The sequence below is a fragment of the Pipra filicauda genome, unplaced genomic scaffold (genome assembly GCF_003945595.2).
Source record: "Pipra filicauda isolate LSUMZ 115617 unplaced genomic scaffold, ASM394559v2 scaffold599_size242720_pilon, whole genome shotgun sequence".
NCBI lineage: Eukaryota > Metazoa > Chordata > Aves > Passeriformes > Pipridae > Pipra > Pipra filicauda.
The window spans coordinates 173,677-195,744 of NW_024104752.1; the positions used below are offsets into that span (position 1 = coordinate 173,677).

Below are 22,068 nucleotides of genomic sequence, written 5' to 3' on the forward strand. Positions count from 1 at the left end.
CTTTGCTGATCACTGCAGAGGCAGAGCTTGCGTCCTACTTACGTAGAACTGTGTCATGTTGTGGTACAAAACAGGTATAAACAGATTTTCCTCTGAAATCAAGACCCCACTTGCATAAAAAAATTGATTTATTTGGGGTGATTTTGTGCAACTGTGCTTTTTTTTTCTTTTTGCCCCCCCAATGAGAGTTACATCATGATGTTTGTTTTGGTGTGTGCTTCGAATTGCTTTGCGTTTCTGGATAAAAAACTAGTTTATGTATCGTGCCCTTTGGTTTTTTAGTTCTTTTTTTTCTCAACACAAAGCTAGACATTAATATCCTGTGAAACAAATGGGGGTTTTTTGTGACTTTGGGGGATATTTATCTATATTTAATTATAAAAAATGTGCTATAATAAAAGTTGTCCATATAGTACAGAGTCCAGATCTCCCTAAACAAAAGGACAACACTCTTTTATTAATATTTTTATTACATAAGGTGAACAGAAGTACTTTTATGTACCAAATTTGATATAAACAAGTGGAACCTGAGTTGCTTTTGCAGCCATTGTGTTCAGACATGATTTACATACAGTTCCTGGAGACTTGTGATGTTTAAAGGACTGATTCATCCAGATGAAAGACTGATAGGCATCCCTTTGGAAAACTTACCTGCTGATGAAAAGCTCTCATTTTCCAACGCTGGCATATCATTTTCTTTGAACAGTAAAGGAGGCTGGATTGAGTCTGGATCTTTTTTTGGATCTCATGCCTCCTTTATTGGCTTGTACAAGAAGGCACATGCCAAAGTTAAACAAAAGAAACAGCTGCAAAATAATCCCCTCTGATTTCAGATTCGTTTCGAGAGCCACACGCTCGTTTGTGGCATCTTCTGAGAGGGGAAGTTTCCCCTGAGTTTTTATTTTTTCCAGCTCGGATTATTTCGAGTTTAACAACCTTGCTGGGCTCTGACTCTTGGCTCTCTTCTTCCTGCAGGTGATGAAAACCTACCACATGTACAACGCCGACAGCATCAGCGCCCAGAGCAAGCTGAAGGAGGCCGAGAAGCAGGAGGAGAAGCAGATTGGGAAGTCTGTGAAGCAGGAGGACAAGCAGACCCCCCGCTCCCCGGACTCCACCTCCAACGTCAAGTTCGAGGAGAAACACGTCCGGCGAAGCTCCGTCAAGAAAATCGAGAAGATGAAGGAGAAGGTACTTGCCTGGCAGTGCTGCTGCTTGTGCAGGGGGGATTTTTGCAGTAGATCAGCACGGGAGATACAGAGTTCCCTCCTCAAATGCAAAATCTCTTTTTTTTTTTAAAATTTTTTTTTTTGCCATTTTAAACGCTCGGATTAAGGAAAGGCCAAAGGTCGCACTGAGCATCCTTCAGGACGATCCAGTGTGCGTTTTGTGTTAACACAGGTAATGCAGGCCTGGCACGGAAAGTTAAAACACAGTGTAAAAGTAACAATCACCTTCTTGGAAGGTCTGGTTAACGTGTTTTTCTTGTACAAAGCACAAGTGATAGGAGGGAGTCAAGTAATCCCACAAAGCCAGTTGCCTTAGTAGTCAGTCAGCTTTAAGTCAGTTTAAGATTATTTAGTCACTAATTGGCCAGTTCAGCTCTAAGGTTCAAGCCAATAGGAAGGAAAAGAGTTATTTTTTAATGGTTTTAGACTCTGGAAGTACCAAGTTCAAGCCTAGCTTCTGTTGGAAGAGGTAGGGTGCCTGCAGCAGCCCTCAAACTGCCTGTGATCTTCTGGTAGTGCTGGAGCTGGACCATAAATAACCTCATAAAACCCACCTTGTTCCTTCATTCTCTCCTTAATCTTCCCCAGCCCACACCCTCAAGAGAAGACTTTCAATCCAGAGCTGCCTGGTACAGAAATGATTAAAAACATCTAAATAATTAATCTACAATTATAAGTCTTGGGAGTCTTGATAAAACTGGAATTCAAATGGACAAAATCTGTGTGGGCAGAGCAGGCTTTGTTCGGTATTCTGAATGCTGCTACACCTCTTTTAATGCTGTATTCTCTTTTTCTTTCTCTTTTAGCGCCAGGCAAAGTACACAGAGAACAGGCTGAAGGCCATTAAGGCAAGGAATGAGTATCTGCTGGCCCTGGAAGCCACCAATGCCTCGGTGTTCAAGTATTACATCCACGACCTGTCTGATCTCATTGATGTAAGTGCTGCTGCTCGGGGGCCTGCACTGGGTGGCACTGCCACGAGCCCTCACCCCTTCCCCTCCTCCTTCAGCATCTTCTGCACCAGCACAGCTGGAAACCTCTGCACAGCTGTGCAGGGGCAGGCTCGGATGGGCAGCTTGGAGGGTGGCCACAACCCTGGTATTTGTTCATGGAGCTGTGACATGAGCTTTTCTTAGGTGGCCAACTCGGTTCGTTGCACAGGGAGACGAGAAGCGTGGCTCTGAAAAGCAAAGGGAGTTGCTTAGTTAAAATGAAACCCAGCTTTGGTGTCACACTGTTGCCTGACATTTTCTCTTTGCTATTTTAAGCAAACCCGCAAGATTTTAGCTCTGAAGCACATTTTGAAAGGAGATTTTGAGCTGTAGAAACAGTAGAAGAAATTTGGGAAAAGAAATGGGAGTTCAGAAGCATTTCCTGAAGTTGCTTTTCACTTGTTTTGAAAAATTCAGAGAACCATAGGATATCCTGAGTTGGGAGGAACCCACAAGGATCATTGAGTCCAACTCCTGGCCCTGGGCAGGACACCCCAAAATCCCACCCTGTGCCTGAGAGCGTTGTCCAAACACTCCTGGAGCTCTGGCAGGTTTAATGCCCTGGGGAGCCTGGTCAGTGCCCAGCCACCCTCTGGGGGAAGAACCTTTTCCTAATATCCACCTGCAACCCTCCCTGACACAGCTCCAGCTTGTGTCCTGTCCTCCCTTGTGTCCTGTCACTGCTCACAGAGGGAATATATTCCAAACCCCGCAGTATTCAGTGGGAATCAATTCTGCTTTTGGTAAAACTCACAATAAAAAAAAAAAATCAAATCTCTGCTCTTTGAAAACTCAGAAAAGCCAGTTGGCAATCCTGAGTTACTCACAGGGATGTAACTCCCCCCTTCAAGCTGTGTCTGGGTCACTGCCTCGTGCTGGATCCAGGTCCCTTTCCAAGGCCATCCCAGTTCCATCACTGCTGGAAACACTCGGCTCAGAGCCTGGAGGGAGCTGCAGTAGGAGCAGGGAGTAATGAACACAAGTGTCTCTAGACATAGGCAATAAAGAGCACTCAGAGCACTATTAATTACTCAGCTATTATAATAACTAACAGTCTATATAATACATTTATTCAGCTGATGATAAACTCGCCTGGAGTGCTCTTGTGCCAGGTGTTGATTTAAACCTGTCCTTTGGAGGTCAGGGCTGTCAGTGAGAGTGGGCTTGAAAAATACTGTTATTTCCAAATGTCATGATTTGCAGAATTGCTGCACTGAAGAGGCCTGGGTTGTTTATTCCTGCTGCCTTTTTAGGAGCCCTGTTTTGGTTAACATTTGCTCAACCTTAGTTGTGCGGTCTTGGGTTGTTTTTTTTTTTTACAAATGATAACTTTTTGTACGTGTTTACATTGAAAAGTTGGTTGGGATTCGCTTCCCTGCCATCAGCCTAAATCAGTTATCTCAGTTTTTACTTCTACAACCCATCTATAAGTCCTCCCCCCAAATGCTGCACGTGTGCTTGGTTCATTTGTCTGCCCAGTGTATTTTCATGAGTCAGACATAGTGAAGAATCCTTTTGGATTTCATAAGCCCAAACCAGCTTCTGAGCACGGACCTGAGATGTTTTAAGCAGGACATGACAAATCTGGGTTATCCAGCTTGGAAAGAAGTGCTTCTCTCACAGTCCCAGCTGTCTCTGGGCCATGGCAGGCAGTGCTGCAAGACAAGGAGCCAAACTGCAGCATTCCAGGGATTTCCTAGAGAGGAGCTATCAGGGCTCTGGGTGAGTCCGTGCCCGTGTTAACCCCCTTCAAGCATTCAGTTTAACACTACATTATAAGTTTTCATGATCTTTCAAATAGAAGTATTATCTGTTCTGTTTTCAGGCATGGAAGAATGTGGGACTTGTCTGGGAGCACAGGAGATGGAGCTCAGTTATCTCATTGTCAAGGCACAGGGAATATAGATTTATTAATGCCTTTGATCCTGAAGGATTGAAAATTAACAATTATAACCAGTGATGGTTATCTGAACCGTCTGAATTAAATAAAAATGTGATTTTTAAGCCAGGCTGTAATGCTTTCCCTCAATCTGATCATTTGATCATATTGAATTTTGAAATATAATATAAAAGTAATCTTCAAAGTTACTTACAAGTAGATTGTGTTAGACCAAACAGCATTAAACTTGTCATGTTTATACAGCACATTGTGTTCCCTCTCCAGTTACAGGGAAGGATAACAGGGAGTTAATTCTTCATTGAGAGTTAAGAACAATAAATTGTTCCTGACATAGCCCAGTAGTTTTGAATTTCCTGACTTTGGGGACTGAGGCAGCTCTTTGATGCTAATGAAATATTACAGTAATGGGGAAGTTTGCATTAGCTTATATTTATAAAAGGGTCACTAGGACAGGATTTAAAAAAAAAGAAGGTAGAAATGTGTGTGTGAGTGACTCACAGAGCTTACTTTACTCTTCTAGGAATAGGTATTCCATTGTTGTTTACTCCAGGATCCCATCCTTTCCCTTCCAAATGTAAATTGCACTTTACAACAAAGGGCTTTTTCTCCTTAAATCTTCTGGTTTGGGTCTGTTTGAAAACTGCTAACTGGCAAAGGGTTAATCAGCTGTCATGTCGGGAAGGGAATTTGAATGAGTTATCATTAAATTCTTATAAAAAATTGATTTCCTTTGAGAATGATTCCATCAAACATTTATATAACCCAGAAAAGGGACAGTGGGACTGGTACATTTATAAACACGGAACGCTGGACTTTAAAAACCTTTCCAGTGGGGGAGTGGGCTGGGGAGTGTTTTCTGTCACTGCCTTCAGCAGCAAAAAGCCAAAACACTTTGCTTTGAGGTGGGTGTGGCAAATTAACTGCCCTTGGACCTCCCAGTTCCCCCAGTGCTCTCCCCTCCTGCAGCAGTTCCACTTTCCTTCCAGGCATGGATGTGATGGGAGAAAGGGAGCACGGGGAGGGCAGAGTGGGAGCACTGGGAGGCTGCACAACCTCCTGGCCCACAGCAGGAATTGTGTCCAGTTCTGCTCTCCACAACTGAAGAAAGACCAGGAGCTACTGGAGAGGCTCCAGCAGAGAGGCCACAAAGGTGATGAGGGGTCTGGAGCATCTCTCTGATGAGGAGAGACTGTGGGAGCTGGGCCTGGTTAGTCTGGAAAAGGGAGGATGGAGAAATGTTTCCAAGGGGTGTTGGGATGATGCCAGGTCTGTTCAGTGGTGCCCGGTGACAGGACAAGGAGCGATGGCCATGAACTAAAAGAGAAGTTCTACCTCAGCATGAGGAAGAACTTCTTTCCATGGAGGTGGCAGAGCTCTGGAGCAGCTGCCCAGGGAGGGTGTGGAGTCTCTCTCTCCTTCTGGAGACATCCCAAACCCACCTGGATGAGTTCCTGTGTCACCTGCTCCAGGTGACCCTCCCTTGGCAGGGGGGTTGCAGTGGGTGATCTCCAGAAGTCCCTTCCAACCCCAACCTACTCTGTGATTCTGAGGACAGGAGTGAGTGAGTGCTGCTGTTAAACCTGAGCTGATCCCAGTCCTGGCTGCAGCACTGGCCCAACTCTGCCTTTCCCCCCCCAGGACTGCAGGGAAGGACTGCAGTGTGTGTGCACTGAGCAGTAGCTGTGAGTGGCTCTTGATCCAAGACTGCCTCCACACGTGCAGATTCTCAATCAGGCCTCTTTTGTTTTTGGTGTTTGGGTTTTTTTCCTTTTTTTTTTTTTTTTTTTTTCTTGGCTGGTTTTGTTCTTTCTGATTGAATGTAAAGTCCTTTAATTCTCTGCCTCCAGCCCAACCAGCAACTGCAGCTCTTTTTACAAGACTCCCCACCTGCCAGAGCTTGTTGGCACAAGAACCAGGCATCCAGCAGCACCCGGTGGCAGAAATTCTGTGAAAGCAGGGAATGGTCCAGTAGCCTCTCTCTTCCCTCTCCCCCCACCCCTCCTTCTCTTTTTTCCCCTTTTTTTCCTTTGCTTTTGCACACAATGACAGTGATGAGACCCAAATGATGGGCGAGGAGGAGATTTCATGTGAATTTTGCTTACAGAGCAGCACAGCAATCAAGCAGATGGTCTCTTTCTTTCTTTCTTTTTGGATATTCTCCTAGTGTGTGTAATCTTGCTTTTGTAATTCCAAGAAGGTGGGCTCCTTCTTGCTCACTCAATTCGATGGCTGAAAAAATCCAGGCTGTTTCTGACCAGTTAATGAAAAAGTGCCTTTTTCCCCTTCTGAAACATGAAAACTTGGCTCTGCAGCCCTGGTGGAGATGAAGCTGCTTGATTGTATCCCAGTGACATCACCCTAGTGTCAGCCATAGCCAGGAAATTCTTGACCATAACCACTTTCTGCTTCAAAGTTTTTTTGCTCCTCTGTTTCACCCCAGCAGTGAAATCATCCCAAGCAAAGGCTGCTTGGCTTTTGGATGACTCTGTTCTCATGCCTGGGATGTCCAGGTCATGTTCCTCCTTCCTGAAGTACACTGAATAAAGCAGTTTTCCGTGTTTTGGGTGGAATTATCTAGATGCAGATTAACTTTTATACGTGATCCAAATCCTGTGTCTTGTTTCTCCAGTAGTGCCTTGTTTTCCTCTTCCTTTGAATAATGTTATTTAAGGATTTTGGAGCGTGCTTATAGGAATCAGGGCCCCTAAAAGTGAGGTTAGAATTTAGGGGAATACACTGGCATGCTGTTGAACACACCCAGTTCTAGGTTACTTTTTTCTGACAGCATGAAATGAATATCTAATACTCCACAAAAACTCCACAAACTGTTATAATTGTTTAAGCTGTGCTTGTCTTGGTTATTAATTATAACACGGTGGTAGAATTTGTGTGGAATTACAGGTTGAGGTTCTCTAAGGCCCCTGGGCAAGATGCCTCTGCACTGAGGGAGGGGTGTGGGACCACTCTGGTACCCAGAAGATGCTGAAATAACCACAACTTGTTATCCACTTAGAATCATAGAATCAGCCAGGTTGGAAAAGATCTCCGAGATCATCAAGTCCAACCTTAATCTTTCAGCCTTGCCTGCTCTTAAAGCAACCTCATGTCAGCAGCCAAACAGAGGGTCAGCCTGGTCTTAAAGACTGAGATACTGGATCATTTCCATGGGGAGAATCCCTCAATCCAAGCCAGGGGGCACAAAGAATGGGCTCATCTCCAGCAGAGGCTCTGAAGCTGAAAATAGATGCAGAAGGCAAGTTTGCTGGTGATCAGTGTTAGGCAGAATATCTTAGCTTTGAAGATATTGTTCAGGAGGAATTCTGCAACTCTATAAAGCAAAAAGTTCCTCCTTTAAAATTAAGCACAAATTTGGTATAGGTTTGTCTTGGATAACTACAGGGAACATGTCCTTAATTCACCTAGAAAAACTATTAAAGAGAGATGTTTGCCTTTAGACTGTATATAAAAGGCTTCCTGCATTAAAAGAGGTAAATTTCCCCAGCTCTAAACTAGAGCTATTTGACACATTTTCCACAGAAGAGTTCTCTGTTGAAAATGCAGCCTCATTGAAGCTTTTGGTGAGAGCACGTTGACTCCAAAAGCGCTTTTGACTTACGCAACTTCAGGCTTTGGATTTCCATCCTGGAATTCCTCCACTTTATTCACGTGGGGTGGGGTGGCTGTGTGTGTGTTTTTCCAGCAGTGCTGTGACCTGGGGTACCACGCCAGCCTCAACAGAGCCCTGAGGACGTTCCTGTCGGCCGAGCTGAACCTGGAGCAGTCGAAGCACGAGGGGCTGGACGCCATCGAGAACGCCGTGGAGAACCTGGACGCCAACAGCGACAAGCAGAGGCTGATGGAGATGTACAACAACGTCTTCTGCCCCCCCATGAAGTTCGAGTTCCAGCCACACATGGGTGACATGGTCAGTTTGGGTCCCTCCTCCAGAATGGGATTTCCGGCTTGAGTTACATTGATATGGAATGCTCTTTTAAATCAGTGTTTTTCGTACAGTTCGTATCCCTCAGCATTTTAGCACATCATGAGGTAAAAGGGGATTGAAAGCTCAGTTCTGCTCTGCACTTTGTTTTCATCCCCTACACAGAGAATGTCTCACCCAGCTCTGCCCTCAGCCTCATTAATACTCATCTGAGCATTTCCTCAGACACTGAAAAAGCTGCTCCTTGGAGATTCAAAGCTTGGAATCTTTATCAGGGATATTTATAAGCCTGGTCAATAGCAGATCAATCCAGCATCTGATCAGGCTGGTTAAAGAGGGTCTCTGGCTCCCACTCAGTCCAAGGCCACCTGTTTGGCTCTGGGTTTGGGAGGTTCAGGGGAGCCTGAGAAAGGGGAGGTGATGTAAAGATTAAGCAGAGGCTTCTGGTGTGGATGCCTGAATTTTACTGGCTCTTTTTTGGCCGTCAGAGGTACTGAAGATGGAAATGCTTAATTGGGTTTAATGCTAAACAGGAACAGGATGCTCCATTTTACCCTTTCATTTAACCTACGAGTTAAATAAATAAATAAATAAATGAAATGAGGTAAATTCCTGCACCCTGAGACAGAATGTGAAGTTAGAAATTCGAGGGGACAGCATAAAGAAACTTAAATGCTGATTTTTGATGCATTTGGGTGCGTAATCTTGGAGCAGAAATGCTTTCCAGTGGTGCTTTTTGCATCTTCCTTGTGAGACGAGGCTGTCAGAGGACTTTCATTTTTTGGCACGGAAAATCCCTCTCTTTATAGGTTTATCAAGATGTGGTTACTCAGCTGGGAACTGTTTAAAAGTGGCACAAGCTGAAACCGGTTCTAAATGGGAACACATGCACAGTGTGCTAATTTAGGTCAGTTGGTTGGATTTCTAGATTATCCCCTGAACACTGAGCACAGACTGGAAGGATGGTCTCTTGCAGCCTCTTCTTTCCAGCCAGGAATTACAATCACTGCTTCAGGCTCTTCTTTGTCTCTTCCATTTTAAGGGAAACTCTCAGACTGCAAATGACCTTTCCTGTTTTTTTTTTTTTCTGTGCTTTGGTGGTATATCCTGGAAGATCGTGGGAAGAAAAAAAGAATTACCTGCAGTCAGTCATTCAGCAGCAGCTCCCATTCACTGAATCATTTATCTTGGTAGTTCTTAAGGCCAAATGAGTATTTATAATGCAGCTGATGGTCTTGTTGCAATAGTCCTACATTGAATACATGATGGTGTGTGTGCATGTGTGTGATAAAACTCCCATTCCAGTTTCTGTCTTTAAAAAAACAGCCTTAGGCAGTGAGGGCAGTGTTTTCTTTTAAAAAAGCCCCCCCTCCCCCCCCAAAAAAAAGAACAAAACTAAGGGGAAAAGCTGCCTCATGCTGTGAAATAAGAGTAATTCTGAGCAGCCCAGGGAAGCTCAGTGTTCTGGTGTGTTTGACAGGTCCCTAACCTGTTCTTTTTTTTATTTCAACTCCCCTGAATTTATTAAATGGTGACTCGTGCCTGTTGCTGTGGTGTACAGGTAGTTCAGCTGAGGGAGCTCAGCCCCTTGTACCCCTGCCCCAGGATGCCTGGCTAAAACATTGAACCACATTCTTCTTGATCTGCCACGTGATTTAGCCCAATATCTGAGGTAAAGCACCTTCAGACTTCCAAAACACACCATGAGCTTACATTACTGGAATTAGCTCGTTTTTCCTAGTTCTCCTGTGATGTTCTCATCCTCTCTTTTGCTCAGTCCACCCAAGAAGGGAATAGCAGTTTGGGAGAACCTTTGCCACTGGTTGAAATCCAGGGCTGCAAAGTTTGAAAGTTAAGCACTTTGGAAAACGTTTGTGTATAATAATCAAATGACTAATTGCAGTGTTCTTGATGATGTGGGTTTTTTCCCCTGTGCTGTTTCCCTCCCAGGAGTCCCAGCTGTGTGCCCAGCAGCCAGTCCAGAGTGAGTTGGTGCAGAGGTGTCAGCAGTTGCAGTCCAGGTTATCTACACTGAAGATTGAAAATGAAGAGGTCAGTTAATCCACCAAAAATCAACAACTTCTCTTACCCACTTCCAGTCCATCCTGGGGAACTGATTGTGGCAGAATCTTGTTGCTGTGATCCTCTTTTATGAAGAGTTGTGTTAAAATTCAAGGCTGAGGCAGTTGAAGCCAGCAGTTCTTGAGTGTGTGATCCCACATGGAAGTTGGGTGTGTGGAGAGGATCCTTTAAAATGCCTCCATGGCTCTTTCTCCCCACCCTGCAGTTGATAAGACTGGCTGTGTTGCAAAAGTTGTATTTGGATAGCTAAGGGAAAAAGAGGAACTTAATGTTTTGAAGTGAAGACAGTGAATTTGCATCACCTGGGGTAAGAGTGATTTTTGTTTAATTGGTCATCTAAGATGAGAAGACTACATCAGTGGTATGGCCTGTCTCTGCACATCTCTGTTCAAGAACTTTTAATCCTCCTTGGGTAAAATTTACAACTCCTTTATGTCTAGGAAGTCGATTCAGATTTACCCTCAGTAAAAATGAAAAGTGCAGCAAAGTCCTGCTTGTAACATCCAACATTTGATGCCCAGTAGATGTAGTTGCAGAGGACAATCAGACCATCTTTGTTCCACGCTCTTTGAGGTTAAATGTCTTTACATCTGCTCCTGATCACAGCTGATTTCCTGCTCCTGGCAGGTTCTGGGTGCTGCCAGCCCTTGGGCTGTGCTGTTAATGAGCAAAACTTACCCCTTAATTACGTCAGGACGTGAAACCAGTAATATCTGTTTATTACCAAAGTGCTCCAGGGCACTTGCTGCCTCTCCTGTTGACACACAACGTGCTGTCCTCACCTGTAAGTTCTCTCCTTCTCGCTGGGCAGGTTAAGAAGACCATGGAAGCCACTCTGCAGACAATCCAGGACATTGTCACCATAGAGGACTTTGATGTCTCGGACTGTTTCCAGTACAGCAACTCCATGGAGTCTGTGAAATCCACTGTCTCAGAAACCTTCATGAGCAAACCCAGCATTGCCAAGAGAAGGGCGAACCAGCAGGAGACAGAGCAGTTCTACTTCACTGTAAGGGGCTCCTTTTTAGGAGCTTAGGAATGTTTTTTCTTTTGGGGAAGAAGTTCTTCCCTGTGAGGGTGGGGAGGCCCTGGCACAGGTTGCCCAGAGAAGCTGTGGCTGCCCCATCCCTGGAAGTGTCCAAGGCCAGGAAGGAGCAACCCGGGCTAGTGGAAGGTGTGGGGATGGAACTGGATGAGCTTTAAGGTCCCTTCCAACCCAAACCCTTCTGTGATTCTCTATTTTCAGTGTGATTTATTTAGAATTATACTCACCAGAGAGTGCAAAATGATGCTCTTGTCTTACAAAAACACTTCTGTCATTGATTTTTGGGCAAGCAGAGGAAGCACGTTGGGTTTTTTAAAACGTGTGCTCTCAATTCTCTGCAAATATATTGGGATGCCTTTGTTGATGCAAACGTGGTCTGTGGATAAATAGTGTAAAATTTGATTTCTTCTGCATCTGAAAAGGAATTGTCTGAGAAAGAACTTAATAGCTTGTAAATATCAATTTTCAAAACTAATAGAAGCTAAAAGGATGTTTAGCTCTTTCATTTTTTGTTATTATCATCTTACAACTCCAGCTCACAGCTTTTCACTAAGTCAGTGCTTTTTACAAGATGCTAAGAGCTTTCTGATGTTGACTTTCATACCATACTATGTGTTTTTTAATAAATCAGATTTATGTTAAACTGTTGAATTTGGCTGGATTTTCAAAATATATCAGATTAGCAGATGAAAATCACAGCTCTTATCCTGGTTACTTTGTCATTCCTTTGGGCATCTTTTGCTATATATGATATCCTTCATGTTCTTCTTCCCAGAATTATTAAAAGTCTGAATTTTCTGTGCAAATTGCAGTAGCTGGATGGGTTCAGGATGGTTCATCAGGCCTTGACTTACAAATATTCAAAATCCTTTGTAGAAGGTGAAAGTGGCTATTGAGAGAAGTGGGTGGAGAAACGGCTTCAATTAAGAAGGGATTGACCACCCTGCCCAGGGTTATGGAACTAGAAAAGTGATTTTTAATTGAACTCCCAGCACTCCCTCTCTAGAGAGGGACTATTGTCAGTTTAAATAGGAGAAGGAACCCAGGGCTTCATTTGGAGGGGATGTTTTTCTGTTTCGTGGTGTTAGTTAGAGAGACCCTCTTTAACCAGCCTGATCAGATTGGATTGATCAGCTGGATTGATCTGCTATTGACCAGGCTTATAAATATCCCTGATAAAGATTCCAAGCTTTGAATCTCTAAAGAGCAGCTTTTTCAGTGTCTGAGGAAACGCTCAGATGAGTATTAATGAGGCTGAGGGCAGAGCTGGGTGAGACATTCTCTGTGTAGGGGATGAAAACAAAGTGCAGAGCAGAACTGAGCTTTCAATCCCCTTTTACCTCATGATGTGCTAAAATGCTGAGGGATATGAACTGTACGAAAAACACTGATTTAAAAGAGCATTCCATATTAATGTAACTCAAGCTGGAAATTCCACGTGGTGCATTACTAGCTGGGCAGAGCTCTGGGGTAAATAGAGTGATGGGAATTTAATTGAAGATACTCACTGTAGTATCTCCACGCTGGAATAATCTGCGTTTCCACTAGAGGCACATCCCTGCACGCTGATGGATGTGTTGTTGGGCTTTGAAGGAAGATTTGTATTCAGAAGAGAAGCTTAAAACTTCCCTGTGTGAGTGGAAAGCAGAGGAATGATTGACTTAGCAGTGAGCTAATGCAGGTGGCTGAAGCAGGGAAGCAGCAGCGACTTCAGGGAGCCAAAATCCAGGGATGTGGCTGCTGCTGCCATGGATACAGACCTGCTTCCTGGAATTGGAGCTGTCAGAGCTGCTAATCATAACACAGCTGGCACTCGGCCCCACCTGAGGAGTGGAGAGGGGATGAATGATTTAATTCTCTTACCTCTAAAACGGGGTAATTTTAGTCCTCGGACGAAATGTTGGGGTTTTTTTCCTCCACGAAGATGAAGAGCCAGAGCAATGCTCATCCTGTGAAGTGCTTTAGAATTAATGTGAATTTATTATTAGCAAACCCTTAAGCCACGGGGCTGAAGTGTGATGTGAAGCCTCCCTGCCCATGAGTCCTGCAGCAGCGTCGTGCCGGGGGTGTCAGTGGGACACTGGGCCTGGGGTCAGTCAGATCCAATTCCCCCTCTCCTGCAAATGCCTGGGTTGAACTTGTTCTTGGAGGGTGTAGAGAGGGGATAAAACTGCTGAGCTTTCTGGGCTGGGGGCAGATCAGGATGTGGGACAGTGGCAGAAATGGGTTTTCTTTATAGCCAGGGTACGGTTGGTTTGCATTTCACTTCTTCCCGTGTCCCACCTGACAACTGGTTCTCCCTGGGAAAATCCTGCAGTGAGTTTGGGCTTGAGGTGTCCAAGTTGCTTGGTTTTCTGGGTGCAAAACGCTCCCCAGCTCTGACTCAGAACAGATCTTCACCTCTTAATTGTCACAGTGCAGAAATAATGTGACTTGAGGATGTTTCTGCTGCTTTGTTCTGATTGCACTTAGTGTGACTCCAGCTGTGCTCTGCCAGGAATGGGATCTTTAGGAGTTCTCCTGTAGCTTGATTATTATTTTTTGTCTGTTTTTATTACGCCAAAAATCCAGTGCTAATGCATCTTTGTAATTCATTGAACAAAGCCCGAAGCCTTATTTTAAAATGACTTTTTTTTTTCTTTTCATAAACATCCTTGCAACAGGCAGAGTACAGAATGTCAGGCACGAGGAAATAAGAGTAAAATCTCCTGAGATACTGCACTGAATAGGAACCTTCTCTTTTTCTCCTTTAAAACATTCCCTGGTACAATCCCAGGCAGGTGATGTTCTTACCATGACCTGAGCCAGAGCACTGGGACTCCCAGCGCTGTGTCTCTGCCCTGCCCTGCCTGCAGCCACCTTAGGCCGAGCTTAAGTGCTTAGATCTGCTTCAAAGGGGAGATTAACTCTGCCAAATCAAGTTGATCTGCTGATCTTTAAGCTTCTGTTTGAGCTGAGCCTTTCCAGCCCTTCCTCTCCCTTCACCCTCCTGTGACTCTGAGACCTCCCAAACCAGATTTATCCTCAAACCCCCCCCCCACCTCAGATTCTGTGGTTATTTTTGCAGCTTTAACTCTTAAGTGTTTTCTTCTGTCAAGGTCTGATGTGAAGTTTTTGACTGAGCAAAATATATAGTTAGGGCTTGGTCCTACGGGGTAATTCCAAAAGCAGTGTGATTTAATTTTTTGTCACTGTGATCACGCTTCCTGTTTTCTTCTAAAACAACAACCAAAAAAACTGAAGTGTTAATATAGGAAGCAGGAAATGCTGAGACTCTCCAAAGGGACTTAATTCTTGTGAAATGTTTCTTCCAATGTTGTCAAGCAAAGGGACATAAAACACAGGCTTTTGGCAGTTAATTAAAGCCATTTTTGTTTGTTGTGTCAGTGCACAGCACGGCTGGAGACCCCTCAGGGGAAACTTCGTTAGTTCCTGGAAGGTTTTCCCTTACCCTCAGTACTGCCACAGTGTATATATATATTTCTTTATTTATTTATGTATATATTTCTTCTTGATCCTTTACATCCTGCACAGAGGCTGCTGTTGTGACCTACAAAGGACAAGCAGGGGCCAGGCACTCTCGTTGCTAAAAACACCCTTTTTTACCTTAAACATTTGCAGTCTAATTTGGCAATCCTAGGCCAGAACTGGGAGAAAGTGGAGAGAATTGGGAAAAGCCAATGGAAGTGTCCAAGGCCAGGTTGGACAGGAATTTCAGGGCTAGTGGAAGGTGTCTCTGCCCATGGCAGGGGATGGAACTGGGTGATCTTTAAGGTTCCTTCCAGCCCAAATAATTCGAGGATTTAATGATAAGAAGAACATTTCATTATTAAATGAGAATCCTCTCTTTGTGTTGACTTTGCTGGCTGAATTAAAATATCACGGAATGGTTTTAGAATCTCATGATTCTAAAGAATGGCCTGTGATATTGGAAGAATTATGTGCTATTTGTGTTTTTTCTCAGTGTAAATGTGTCCTGGTTCCAACATGGACAGCTACTGTATTTTATGTGCTGCAGCTCAGTGAAGATAAATAAAAACTGCTCTGAACTGCAAAAATAAGAGATGAAAGACCTGTGAAAAACCAGCATTTGCAGAGCTGTGAAAAATCAGGAAGCAGTGGGGAAAAAACCCTTTCGTGATTGTATAATATTTCACCGAGAGAGTAGATCTGAACTTTAAAATAATACCTTTATTTGTTTTGTCCCGTGGCCCCCCTGCAACCCTGTGCATCATCCAGCGTGGAGGCAGCCCCAGCATTTGACAAGTAAAGTGGGGTGAGGGAGGTTAAGTGAGAGAATAAGCACAGTAGCAGCCTTTTAGTTGGTTAGAACAGATTGCTCATTCAGCTGCATTTCCATTCCCCCCCTGGCTGCAGAGGGATGGGTGACAGCTCCTCTGATGGCTTCAAACATGCCAGACATTCAGCTGATTCCACGGTGGAACAATGGGAATTGCGCTGCAGACAGGGAATCAGGCAGTCGTTAAGGTTGGGAAAAAAGACCTCCAAGATCAAGTCCAGCCTTTGTTGGACGTGAAATATGAATGGGCTGAACTTCAGACTTGCCCAGAGAGATAAACCAGGACTCAACTCGTCCTTTAACTGTGAATTTCAGTGTCATTCTGTACTTGGGTTCAGAATCAAGGGACATGAAGGTGCAATAAAAAAGACATGAATTGTCTACTCATGATCCTTTTTGTTTTTTTCCCCACCTTCCCAGAAAATGAAGGAGTACCTGGAAGGCAGGAACCTGATAACGAAGCTCCAAGCCAAGCACGACCTTCTCCAGAAGACCCTGGGAGAAAGTGAGTGTGGGACCCCCATCCCTGCTCCCAGCCAGGCTGTTGCACTTATTGCATCAGTCAGCTGAGTGTGACAGCCCTGCATTAGTGCTGCAAAGTGGCCACACTCATGTTTTATGAATTTATCTCCCTGATCTGTGTGATGGAGCAGCCCAGTGACCTACGGGGCTGCTTGATGAACAAAAGATGCTTAATGAATCACTAAAGTGCCTCGCTGATGGTTGCAGCCAAGCGTGTGCCCCCCTCCTCCATCCTCTCCCCATTCACACACCTCTGCTCCTCACTTAATGATCTGCACCGGGGCAGACCTTGGGATTTACAGTTTGCTGAGGAAGTTGAGAAGTACTGACAGAGCCTGGTCAGAAGTTTCACTTCCGTGGTAGTTTTGCTGCTTCTCACCTCTGGGAGTTCAAACCAAACCAGTGTACGTGAGCCTGGGCTTTTATTGGGAGAATAACAGGCAAATTTCAGAGCATTTAAAATATGTTGCCTGTCTAGAGGGCAGCAGCCAGAACTCAATATGCATTTGCTGTTGGTGTCAGAACAAAGGAAGATTTCTTTCCCTTCATGGTATGGGCAAATCCTGTCGGCCAAAAACACTTAAACTATGCATCCAAGTTTCCATAGAAACCTGACTGCCTTGTATTTGCAGAGGAGAAGGTTTTAAGTCTAAATGTCAGGTCAAAAAAAAGTGGCTCGACTCGTTGCTGGGTTGGTGTGCTGGAGCAGGGCTGGTGTTGTGATGTGTAACTGAGCTGGGCTCCCCACAGTTTATGGTGTGCAAATCTTGTGGATGAAAACTTAACCAGCATGTGGGCTTTGAAGTGCTTTGCTTTCAGTTTAAAAATGCACTATAAAACTAAAATACTTACTGCCATGGTAATTAAAGAGTTTCGTGTTTATCAGACCCAAACCACTGGAAGGCAAGGCAAGGATGTGCATTGGTTTGAGCTTTATTGGTTAAAGTTGTTCATCTCTTCAGCTGTCCCACAGAAGGGGTGGGTGAAGCCAAAGCTCTGTGTCCTTAGGGTATTTTTTTTCTGCCTCTAAATATCTCCAAGGGACACCCCTGCTGCCCCTGTGACTAATCACATTCCTGGATCATAGCTGACCTCTGCATTCCAGGACCTCTTTCCTCTTAACCTGCCTGCCCCCTGAACCCAGCTCAGGCTGTGTTGGGGGGGAAAAGGAGAGGAAATTAAATGTGATTTCTGTATTGCTACATAGATTTAAAGGCTGCTTCTGTTTCCTCCATTTGCTTTGCAAAGCAGAACTTTCTTAGTGGCTCTGTGAAGGGACCCAAAAAGTGTCAGGGGGAGCTCCTTCTGTCATCTGTGAGATCAAAAGGAGCTGAGAAAGGGAGGTGCATCTCTTTTCCAAAACCACATGAGCAGGTTAATGGGACAAACTGGGGACTGTGCCTAGACTTACCCATAAAATGTCACTTAATTGGGAAATGGGCAAATAAAATCCCTTTCACACGTCCCCAGAGCACGTTTAGAAGCTTTACTGAAAAAAATGTTCCTACAGCTGCGTGTCTTCAGTGCCTGGAAAATTCAGGGGTTTGTTGTAATTTTTATTCTTCTTTACCCCCATCCTCAGGTGACATTTATTAGTCGTCGTGCAAATTGCCTTAATCTAAAGATGACAAGTTCCAGCAATAAAAATAGCAGCAGTTTTCCTATCTCCAAGTAATTATGTCCCTGCCTACTGTACACATTTGTCACCCTAATGCAGGAGCCCCTTGATGTTGCCACAGCCGTGTAATTTCTATATATATGAATATTCTATGATGAAAACGGGACAGATGGCTGGAAATTCTGCTTCAGAATAACATTTTCATGTAAATTATGCACTGTTTTGGCTTTAAGTGGGGAGAGAGAAGTGGCTATCAAGACGTGTTCAGCTAATTGTCAGCCATCAGCAATTAGCTGTTTCCCTCCTTGGTTCTTCCATCTCCCCAGGAGCAGGAAGACAACTGGAGGGAAGGTGGATTTTCAACTGTTGGGAATCAGTGTGGTTTCACTGATGATAATCTAGACCAGCAGAGGATCTGGCCTGTGCAATTCCCAGCAGCACATCCTCGTTTTCCTCCTTGTTGTGATGTTTTAGATGCTGCTGCATTAGCAAGTCCCGAGCCTTGGCTGCTTCCTTGCAAACTCAGTGCAAGTTAATGGAATGTTTTTATAAATATGTTTGTGGAAAATACCATTAAACTGTCTGTCTCTCAAAATAGCTTAATGCCAGCACGTTCAGTCTGTGGACTAACAAATCTGGGAATGTTTTCAGTCTTCCTGAGGGGCTTTATAAAGCAGGATCTCTTACCCCACCAATTCCCCCTGGGAAGTGGGAGGGAGGGAGAGGTTGACAAGCCCAGTTTTTTGGCAGAAATTAACAATTAGAATGCACAGGGAGCTGGTTTTCAAGAACAATCCTTTGCAGAGACAGTCACTGGGCCAGCTGTGTTTCCTGGCTGGAGCTGGGCCAGCAGGGATGGGCTTTGGTGGTGTCTCCAGCACCACCCCTGGGGGGGATCAGCCACTGTCCAGCTCCCAGAGCTGCCCCCTCTGTCACCAGTGGTTCCTCTCCTCCATCTCCTTCCCACACTGGCTTTACAGAGGTGTTGAAAGCATTTTCCCACTCCTCTCTCCTAATGCTGGGTTTCTTTGTCTTCCTAACAGGTCAGCGGACTGACTGCGCCCTAGCCAGGTAGGTGTGGCTCAGGGAATTAGATTTTTAAGGAAAATCTGATGCAAATTTATCATTCTAGATCAGTGACCAGCCCAGGACGTGTATCTGGTAGAAAATGATACTTATTTAGAACCATACAGTCGAATCCCAGAATGGTTTGTGTTGGAAGGGACCTTAAAGCTCATCTCATTCCATGCCCTGCCATGGGCAGGGACACCTCCCACTATCCCAGGTTACTCCAAGCCCTGTCCAGCCTTGAACAATTCCAGGGATGGGACATGGATTGAGCCAACACAGAAGCAAAGTCCTTTTCTTGCCCCGGTGCATTTAGTGCAGAACAATTGTGAGAACCCAGAGAATATTTTTCAGACTGAGATTTTTTTACAACCAAATTCCTGTTTCTTTAAGAGAGTTGGGCCCAGGGAGTCTTCAGGGCTTTATCCACATGGTTGGTGCCTGGAGTTGAGTAACATAAATTGGGAAACCCTTTATCCCCTTGACACTCTGCTGTGCCATGGAGCTGAATCCAACAGCACAGAGATGGTGGAGAATAAACTTTTCATTTATAATTAGGACCGATTGCAGAACCATAACCAAGCTCCTGATGGGCTTTTTGTAAAACATAACAAATCTCCATCCCCAAATTGATGGATTCAGGGGGCTCTGCTGGGCATGAGGAGCTGGAGCAGGGGCTGTGCATCATCCTGCCTCGTTAACAAAAGGAAGGTGATTACTACCAGTGTGGAGCCATTACTACTGTTCACATTCCTCACAGCAAAGCAAAGCTGACAGGTCCTAATTAGACCCTGACATCTGTAATAATAAAATATTATTCATCATGAAACAATTTGAAATATCAAAGAACCAGTCCTGCTAATAGTTTAAAATGGGCCTTGTTGTCTGTGACAGCCCGTGGAATCTGATTTTTTTTTTTTATTTTTTATTTTTCGTTCAGTGTTTTTGATTCTTTTATAGAAGGATTTTCCCCCCAAATTAACACATCGTACAGTCCTTTTAAAAATCACACTTCTGATCCCCTTATTTATAATTCAACAGCCATCTGCCCTGGCAGGGAATTGGCTGGAATGATCCATTAGGGCCTCTCTGCTATTATCTCTCTCGCTTCATTTTTACAAGAAACTAAAGGAATTTTAAACCCCAGTAAAAAATTTTGAAGGGGGGAAAAAATCCTGGCAAAGCAAGGCTTTTTCCCCTTTTTTTTCCTACCATTAATGTCCCCCCAACATCAATAAATGAGAGCAGACAGAAGAGGCTTAGCCTGGCTGGTGCGTGCTGGCGTTGGAGGGGCTTCGTGTTATTTATTTATTTGAAATCTTATCAAAACTGTAATAAGGACTCCTCAGTGGCAGCTGTTAAAAGCACAGTGGGAACCAGGCTGCTCCCTCCTGCTCTTCCAGGGAGCAGCTCAGTGCAATTTATATCAAACTTCATCTTCTCCGAGGAGCTCTCGTGCCGCAGAATTCCGCGGGGTCGGAATTAAAACGTCAAGGGCAATCTTTTGTCGGAGCTCCCTGGCGGCTGTTTCGGGGTTTTTTTAGTGATTTAAAGTCGCTTAAAATCTTCCTGGAGTTCCATAAATCCAAGGAGACCCTCGTCATTGTGATTGACTTGGATATCTGGCTCCTTCCCTGCTCCCAGACGTGGGTGGTTGGGAATGCGAAAGGAATGAGCTGGTGATGGGGGGGATTATCCTGACTGTTGTGTTCTGATTATCCTGACTGTTGTGTTCTGATTTTCCTGACTGTTGTGTTCTGATTTTCCTGACTCTTGTGTTCTGATTTTCCTGACTGTTGTGTTCTGTTTTTCCCTCCTGCACCCCCCTGGCTGGTTCTGACCCATCAGTGGCAGGCGCAGCTCCACCGTGAGGAAGCAGGTAATTAAGGTTTCCTTCACTAACGAAGCAGGGCTGTGGGGGGGGATTGGTGGAAAATAAATGTTTTCGTCCCTCTCTCTCTTCCATGGACCTTTTCAGCCTTGTCCAAGTGGTGTCTGCTCGTTCAGTGGCTGAAATCACTCAAAGCCTCGTTCATTTTCCCTGATAAAATATAAAATTAATTTTACTCCCCATTCTGGAACCAAAACCACCAAACAGCCCTGAGCTGTTTGGACAGCCCTGGTTTATGGGATTCGTGCTGTTGTCTCTTTGTCCCCATTCCCTTTATTTTCCCTGGAATCCCACTGCAATGCCATTAAACCTGTAACTGCTCACTTGTTGTGCCTTTATGTAATAAAGACTTACACGGGCAGGCTTTGTGTCCCTGGCTGTGGGGATAATCTGTTGCTTTTTGGTACCCAGTGAGCTCAAATGTGTTTCTCTGAGATAGGCAAAACTCAGAATTATCTCTGGTTGATACTGTGAAGTTAAAATTTGGCTTGGCATTTCAGTTCACAGAGCCTGTCTTGGGGTGCTAATTTGTAGTTTTTAGGATCTTGGAAATTATTATATAAGAGAGCCAGTTGTGGTGTCGGTGTGCAGAGTCAAACCTTTCTTATTTTTTATTCTTTTTTATTTTTCCCCTCTTCACTTTTACTGTCTCTACATTCTGACTGCTCTTTAAATGTCTCTTTGGGCAGGATTCCTCCCAAGCCATTCCCTTGGTTGTGGAGAGCTGCATCCGATTCATCAGCAGGCACGGTGAGTTTGGGGGGACTGAAGGTGTCCTGGGACATTCCTATAAAATGAAGGGATGTAGAAGCCTTATAAAAAATGTTCAGAGCAGCTCAGGACGTGCTGCTTGTGCAGAGCAATCCCAGAGATTGCAACATGAGGAAAATGGCTCTGACTTTCTGGCTGCATTGCTGGTTATTATGTGTATAATCACTTCTCTAAATAACTGACCTTGCAAATGTTGTTCTTCCCACAATATCCCTTTATTCCTTACAAAACAAGGTTCCCATCCATAGATACCACTCATTCCTCACCTCCACTCACCTCCCTTTGAGCCCTAAGTGTGGCCTTCACCAACAACAATCATCCCCTTCCCAGAGGGGGAGGAATACTCTGAATATTTGAATGTGGGAGGTCAAGTGGGGAATTAATTGCCCACTTACTGCCACAGCAAGATGATTTATGCCTGTTTTGAAGGTTAACTTCACAGCCTTGAATGCTATACATTTCTTGTAATTTGTTTTCACTTTTAATTGATATCATTTGTTAGTAGTGTGTGGAACAGCTGTTAATTAACAGATGTAGAAAGGGGTTGAATTTATCTTCATTACCCAAGATGCAGGGCCGGGTAGTAGGTCCTGTTTCAGTTTTTCCTTGTTTCATCACCATTTTAGAAACTATGATCTAGAGTCCCATTCTCATCATCACTTGGAAGATCATCCCAAGTGCTGTAATCCTTCTTTAAGGCCATACCTGGA

At 44.4% G+C, this 22,068-nt stretch overlaps 1 protein-coding gene across 4 annotated transcripts in view; it reads left to right on the forward strand.

Moving 5' to 3' along the window:
• Positions 1-22,068, forward strand: part of SRGAP2 (SLIT-ROBO Rho GTPase activating protein 2) — a 104,755-nt gene that overhangs the window by 59,294 nt on the left and 23,393 nt on the right. For 3 of the 4 annotated variants that reach the window (XM_027742991.2, XM_039387902.1, XM_027742992.2), the window contains exons 6-14: positions 976-1,191; positions 2,036-2,164; positions 7,822-8,046; positions 10,012-10,113; positions 10,955-11,152; positions 15,909-15,993; positions 18,672-18,699; positions 20,545-20,575; positions 21,277-21,337. In XM_027742991.2, coding sequence (XP_027598792.1) covers positions 976-1,191; positions 2,036-2,164; positions 7,822-8,046; positions 10,012-10,113; positions 10,955-11,152; positions 15,909-15,993; positions 18,672-18,699; positions 20,545-20,575; positions 21,277-21,337 — 1,075 coding nt within the window. The remainder of the gene's footprint in view (positions 1-975; positions 1,192-2,035; positions 2,165-7,821; positions 8,047-10,011; positions 10,114-10,954; positions 11,153-15,908; positions 15,994-18,671; positions 18,700-20,544; positions 20,576-21,276; positions 21,338-22,068) is intronic. The other variant, XM_039387901.1, reaches the window with a different exon arrangement.